Source organism: Benincasa hispida, chromosome 5 (assembly GCF_009727055.1).
Source record: "Benincasa hispida cultivar B227 chromosome 5, ASM972705v1, whole genome shotgun sequence".
Lineage (NCBI taxonomy): Eukaryota > Viridiplantae > Streptophyta > Magnoliopsida > Cucurbitales > Cucurbitaceae > Benincasa > Benincasa hispida.
In genome coordinates this window covers 24,915,129-24,922,559 of record NC_052353.1, presented here as the reverse complement: position 1 = coordinate 24,922,559, position 7,431 = coordinate 24,915,129, and the positions used below count along the sequence as shown (strand labels likewise).

At 36.1% G+C, this 7,431-nt stretch overlaps 1 protein-coding gene across 1 annotated transcript; it reads left to right on the top strand.

Annotated features, from left to right (window-relative positions):
• Positions 1 to 4,328: 4,328 nt before the first annotated feature.
• Positions 4,329 to 6,480, top strand: LOC120077263 (UDP-glycosyltransferase 74E2-like). Its single transcript, XM_039031158.1, has 2 exons — positions 4,329 to 5,191; positions 6,057 to 6,480. The coding sequence occupies exons 1-2, from the start codon at positions 4,408 to 4,410 to the stop codon at positions 6,452 to 6,454; spliced, it is 1,182 nt and encodes a 393-aa protein (XP_038887086.1). The 5' UTR covers positions 4,329 to 4,407; the 3' UTR covers positions 6,455 to 6,480.
• The last annotated feature ends 951 nt before the right edge of the window (positions 6,481 to 7,431 follow it).

Below are 7,431 nucleotides of genomic sequence, written 5' to 3'. Positions count from 1 at the left end.
CCTTTTAACTCTAGTTACCATGAATCCAATAACCACCCACTCAATTGGTTATTAAAGAAAAAGAATTAATTATCTAATAATTATTAATATTATAAATATAAATGATAACCAACTTATCATACTATATTTATAACCTATAGTTTTAATATTTCATCTTATGAAACATATAAAATATAGTTCTTTTTCTATTCCATGGTACTTAATGTAAATCTCATTTACATCAATCCTCCACTAGATGTATCTCATACATTAAACCAATTATATCATATATAATCAAAATACCTCTTGTCAATTTGAACATTTCAAACCAACACCAAGAACTGATCCTCAACTAAATCTATTAAGCTACCAAGGGGACCTTATGGACCTGTAGCTCAAAGCTCCAACGATACATAAATAACTGACTAAACTCTTTAGTCACGGGATCTACCATCCATTAACTGTTAGGCACTCCACTAAAGACCGATAGTTGAATTCTCCTTACCACAGATATATTATGTGTCAATCTTAACCAATCAGAAGTGCGATAACCCTTCACAGATTGCTCGTAAGTACAACTGGGCCAATAACCGTTATGCCCCTATAGTTACATCAGTCTTCTTAAGTACCACTGATTCCTCTAATGAACATAAGTCATAGTCCTACTATGACTTAGTCTTCTCTTCCAAAGAGAAGTTGTGGCCATTATATTCAAGCCTCAGAATCAGCCCTTAAGGGAGCGATCTCTCCACTTATCCCTGCTTCGAGAAATGAGTGAATTCCATCTTGTGGATTGAGTTCCCAGCTCCCAGATCAGACAAGTCCCCAAAATGATAGGCATCTTAAGTTGGCAATCTGGCCACTCTCACCCATACTAATCAAAGGACCGCCCTCAATGGCAGGAGTACCCAAAACACTCAGGATTGAGGTCGTGTCACCTATGTTCGTTTAGGTGAGATGTAAGTCTCTAGTATCAATGGCATTATATACAGAGTCTAGTTATGTCGTGGTCCAGGTTTTATACAAACTCTTTGTATAGGACACCCTCGCTCGCACGTCTTCACATGAATGGTCAGGATCTACCATATGTAATAGTTTACAACACTTGTAAACCTCTACAAAGCGAGCCTTATTCGTAGTGTCACCAGGATTAGGTATCCCACCTTAATCCATATACTACAGACCTATTTAGATTATCACCTAAGGCATGATCCACTTGTATATCACATATACATGCTTAAGTTCACATAAGATAACCAAGGAGCTTTGTTTATAGAGCTTTGTTTATTGGATATGAATAAATGCCAGAATTAAATAACACTTATGTTATTCATTAAACAATGTGTATCTTTACAAAACAATGAAACCCCTAGAGAATTAGGACACCAATCCCAACAATCTAACTCCAACCATCTCACCCGGGATTTTCGCCTAAGTGATGCCTCCTCCAATCTAGCCCCCGACTAGAACACCTCAATGGCTCGGGCAGCCTCTAAACATAATGACTTCGATGAGGGATCCCTCTCAACTGCTACCTGAGCAGCCTCCATAACCTGTCTAGCCACCTACACCTCATCAGACAATAAAGGGATACACCTTCCAAAAGAAGCACGCAAAACCGACTTCAAAGCCCCCAGATTCCTCAAGAAACTTACCATAGAGGAAACCTCCGGACACCTTTTCCACACAGTTGAAACAACATCCATAAAACCATCAAACTTCGCCCGACGGCTAAAATAAGGGAACGATGGCGGAGGACGACTCCTCACCTCACCCCTTGAAACTATAAGAGGACTATGGTTAGAAATCCCCCACAAACCAACTCTAACCTCCGAATAAGGATAAGCCACCATACAGGCCTCATTAACCACACAACGATCTAAACGACGTAAGAGACCATTCCCCCGAAGTTTACTAGTCCAAGTGAACCAGTTCCTAGCACACCCAGCTCAACCAGATCCGCGTCCAACAAAGCCCTATCAAACTCCTCCATCTCTTCTAAACTAGGACAACCACCATAAGCCTCCGAACTATTACGAATAGCATTAAAATCACCCATAACTATTCTATGACACTTCCAAGCAAAGCATACATCAACTAAACTACAGCACAAGTTATGTCTATCCCTCAACAAATCAGAAGCATAGATCGCACCTACATGCACACGAACATTAGATGCAATATCCACCAAGGACCCAAAGATAATCTGATCCCCATTGACATCAGGATGGAATAAAAAACACTCATCCACCACAAAACCCAAATTCTCCCAACTCCACTCAAACTGTAGTTACACACACAAAATTTATGAGACCATATCTACTTTTGGGACCACATTTTCACATGTTAACCATTTCAGCAAAACTGTCACTTGGGTCAAAACGGAGGCCTAACACCAAGGCTTGCTTATTTTATATATAATTCTGATGTGTTTTTAAAGAACGAACTTTTACTTCAAAACTTTGGGAAACTTTGTTGGATTATTTTTAAATAGTAGAGAATTAACACAGAGATTTACATAATTCACTAATAGTGTAGTAGTTATATTCATATGGCAAGGGAAAATAGTTTTTTAGAGAGAATTATTCAGAATACAAAATAAAGATGCCTCCAAGATTAGAGAGTTTGTATAGTGCAATTCTTTAAACCATAAGTTTATAAATGTAAATCAAGCAATGACAAAGATGTAAATAATTCAGTCGTTTGAAATAAGATTCGTACTTGACCGTTTGAAGAACCACGTAATAGATTCAAGATATTCCAACAACGTATAGAATAAATAAATTATATATCTGAAATAAGTATCACATAGTGGTTAAGATATCTATTTTTTTAAATAAAATCGGTGATTATAAAAAAATGTAGGGAGAAAAATGAAAAAGAGTGAGAGAAAGTGAATCTAAATCACTCCCTTCTGGGAATCTTAAATCATTGATCTTCTGGGGTGAAGTCATTGCCTAGGGAAGTGTGAAAATAATTCTAAAATAATTTCAATCATTTCAGATGTGTTTGAGATAAAGATTATCCTAAGAGTATAATAACTACTTTTTGTTACAATAAATATCATTTTCTATTCTCCAAATGTTATAATCAATATTATTTCAAAACTCCTATTTGCTTCAATTTTTACTATTTTACCTTCATCATTTTTTTTATTCTTTGCCTAAAACTAAAATAGTGTACACTTTAAACACATACTATTATAATCCAAACTAAAATAATGTATATTCCCAACACAAATTATAACTCAACTATAATAACTAAATCTTTGCTCTAAATACCCATAACTATTTATTAAAATTGATTATTTATTAATTTATACAAAATCATTTATTTTAAACTTTATTGTCACATGTCTATTTTCCCTCCCATACATTTCTATACTCTTGGTTATTTAAATTGTAAGGAATCTTTATGGGATTCTGGATTGATTTGATTGTAATTTTGTTTTCATTATTTTAAACAATGACACTTGAGAGATAATTTTTAAAAATTATTTCTCTCACCTCTTCTTTCTGTCCTACCACAACATAATATCATAGCACTATTCTTTCAATCATAATACTACAATAGTACATATTATTCTCATTTATTATCTTACACATCTTAAATAAAAACCAAGTAAAAAATGACAAGTTAGACATATATATATATATATATAGTACAATTGATGATAGAGGAATTTGAATCATAGACTTTGTAGTTACTAGCACACTCGGATACCAATTGAATTATATTTAGTTTGACAACATATATTTTTTTTAGTACATTAGAAGTGAGAGATGTGAACCATAGATCTTTTTCTTGCATGCAGATCTCAACTTGGTCGATACTTCAGTGAATTGGAGTTTTACAAATGACAATTGCATACAAATCTTAAACTGAATGATTTTATTAATAAGTTGACACCTTTTAAAATGTTATTTTGGTACCTGTATTCTTATAGTTTTTCTATTTTAATTCCCATGCTTGTAAAGGTTTAATCGTAATCATTATGTTTTAAAAAAACTCAAATAAAATCCCACCGTTAAATTTGAGATTAGTTTAAAGTTAAAATAAGATGATATGTCAGATAGGGTGATTTTTTCTCTCCTCTCAACAATTTTCTGTCTTCCCTTCTCTAATTCTTTTGACTTTCTCTCTCCTCTCACTTCTCTTCTTCTTGAAACACTAAATAATGAGAGTTGAAACACTAAATAGAAAGATGTATGGTTATAGTAAATTCAAAAAATAAATAGAAAAGAATAAAAAAAAAAAAAAAAAATGTAATCACGTGTTGATATGATTATTTTAAAGAAGTCATGGGAAGAAATGTGGTAGGTTTGTTTATTAGTGAAAATAGAAAGGAGAAGGGAAAATGAGGTTGGGATGTGCGACTACAAAAAGAGGGGGAAAGAATAATAAGAAGCAAAGTATATTGAAGAATAGATGGAAATGGGAGAAGGGAAAAAAGAAGAGATAGTGGTTGTTCCTTTTCCAGATGGACAAGGACACATAAACCCCATCCTCCAATTCTCCAAAAGCCTTGCCTTGAAAGGACTTAAGGTTACTGTCTTACATGTTCTCAACACCCATGAAATCACTGACCACAAGAAACACAGGGACATGGGCGTTGGCGACTCGTCCATGAAGATCGAGGTGGAGTACAGGCCTCGAGTCCCCTACAAAGGGGGAGATCCAGAGTCCGAGCCGATGGAGTCGTATATGCAACGTGTGAAGACCTCCATTTGCTTCCACTTAGGGAACTTGCTCGACCAACGTCAGATCTCCAATTCTCCAATTGCTTGTGTTGTGTATGATTCTCTCATCCCTTGGGTTTTGGATGTGGCTGCTGGATTTGGCCTCTCTGGGGCTCCCTTCTTCACTGAATCGTGTGCTGTTAATGCCATTTTTTATCACATAAACCGTGGTTGGCTGAAGATGTCAAATGTTATGCCTGACGAAACCCCTATTTCTCTTCCTGCCCTCCCACTTCTTCAAATCACTGACTTTCCTTCACTCATACAAAATCCACGCCAATATCCAGTCTTTCTTAGCTCCATGATTCACCAGTTCTCTAACCGCCCTCGTTGGATGTTCATCAACACTTTCCATGCCTTGGAGCCACAAGTAAGTTCAATCCACTTACCTTTCTCCTTAATCTCTCTCAGACTTTTCTTCTTACTTTTCAAAAGCCATAGCAAACTTTTAAAGTTTTTGTTTTTTAAATTTAGCTAAATATTTTTATATTTCTTTGAGAAAGATAAAACTCAATAGTGTGAGAACAAGCACAATTTTCAAAGACTTAAAAAGAAAAGGTACCTGATTTTCCAAAAAAATCCTTAATTTTTAAATTTTTAAATATTCCTAAAAAATAAATAAGTACCTATCTAACAAAATTTTAAAAAAGAAAGTAAGATTTCAAATATATATATATTGTAAAATGTTTTAACTATTCCACAATAACAATTTTTCTTTTATTTGTTATAATTATCTTTCTAATTAAAAGTTTCTCTGCATAGATTCAACAATAGACACATTAATAGATTAATACAACTTTGAAACTTCAATAATTTTAAACAAACATTTGTTTATAAATTAAAATTAGAAAAAAGGAGACTTACAAAAAAATCATTAACTCATATACTATAGGTACGCTTCGAGTGCGATGCAGTACGCTCCACGTACTCTCCTATTCTAGTGACGTCAAGGAGGAAACCGGACATTTCGCAGATCTGTATTTGCATAACAACAAAGGTTAGAGGCCTATGATCCAACAATTAGCGCATGCATCTAATAAAATCAATGTGAGAAGAAAAGAATAATAATAGTGGTGTGGACTCTAAAAGAGAATACATAATCTCGCGTGGTTTACGTGTCATTCGCAAATCTCCGTTTTGAAGTCGATATCAGCTTGGACTGTATTGTATTACACTTGATCTTTCCATAGAGATCGAAACAATGGTAAAGAAACTACGTTGGCAATGGGCCTTCCAGGTCTGTCAATATTTTTAGAGCTGTAACCCTAAATCATTTCGGTGTCAATATTAAAGAGCCTTGAAGCCCAAAATATGCTTCCAAAAGCCTTCTTTGAAGAGACGAAAGAGATGGGGATGTGGTGAAATGGTGCTCCCAAGTCCAAGTTTTGGCTCACAAATCAATTGGGTGTTTTGTCACTCACTGTGGCTGGAACTCAGTCTTAGAGGCTATTACTTGTGGGGTTCCCATGGTATCAATGCCTCAATGGACTGACCAAATGACTAATGCCAAGTTTGTGGAGGATGTGTGGAAGATTGGTGTGAGGGTTAATCCAAAGCAAAATGGGATTGTTAGGAGACAAGAGATTGAGTTGTGTATTAGGAAAGTTATGGAGGGAAAGAAAAGCCTTGAGATTAGACAAAATGCAACTAAGTGGATGAAACTTGCAGCTCAAGATCAAACCTCTGACAACAACATTGATGATTTCGTGACACAACTTACAAATCGTGTTATATGATTTTTCTTTTTGATGATATGTCAACATTGTATGTCGGTGAATACCATTGGAGTGTTTCTACTTAGAAAAATGATAATCATATTATGTTTCACATTTATTGTTTAAAGTTTTGGAGATTGTAAACATATGTTTAGATTGTGATATGTATGAGTTTGTTAATAAGTCTAGTGTTTCAATTCTAATATGTTAAACGTGGATTTATTAAGTGTATTTGGTTGGCGTACGAGCCCAGATCTGTACGCATATAGGAAATTAAATATCAAATAATAAGCAGGACGAAATTTTATTTAAAGGGGTGGAAATTTAGAAAAAAAAAATAATAATAATAATATAAATAAATAAATTGGAAATTGGAAATTTATTCATTATCCAAAAGATAATGAATAAGGGATGCGAGCGGCAGCGAGAAACTGGGAGAGAGCGAGAGCCACACCAGCGAGAAAACTGGAGAAAACGAGATTCTGAGAAGGGGGCTGCGCGATCGAAGGAAGAATTGGAGAGCGAGAAACCCAGCGAGCGATGCTAGCGAGATTGAGGCTGGCGAGAGTAGAAAGAGCGAGATCCCTGGAGAGAGGCGAGATTGAAGGAAAATTGGAGAGAGCGAGAATTGTAGCAAGGCAGTTGGAGAAAGCGAGAGTAAAGAAAGCTATTCTTAGCGAGACAGTAGGAAAGAGCAGGAGCGAGCGCGAGCGCGAGCGAAAGCGAGAGGGGCGAGAGCGCGCGAAGAGCGGGAGCGGGAGCGGGAGCGGGAGCGAGAGCGAAAGAAGAGCGAGAGCGAGAACGAGAGAGAAAGCGAGAGCGAGAAAGCTGGAGAGAGCGAGGCGGAAGAGAAAATTTGAGAGCGAGAGTGGAGAGAGCGGGATTTCCAGCAAGAAAGCTCCAGAGTAAATTCCTAGCGAGAAAACGGGAGAGAGCGAGAATTTAAGAGCAGAGTGAGCGAGATTTGGACAAAAGCGCGAATTATGCGTTGAATTTGG

Coding starts and splice junctions, on each gene's coding strand:
- LOC120077263 (XM_039031158.1), top strand. CDS start 4,408: ATGGAAATGGGAGAAGGGAAAAAAGAAGAGATAGTGGTTGTTCCTTTT. Junction 5,192..6,056: donor GTTTTTGTTTTTTAAATTTA/GCTAAATATTTT, acceptor TTCTTTGAAGAG/ACGAAAGAGATGGGGATGTG.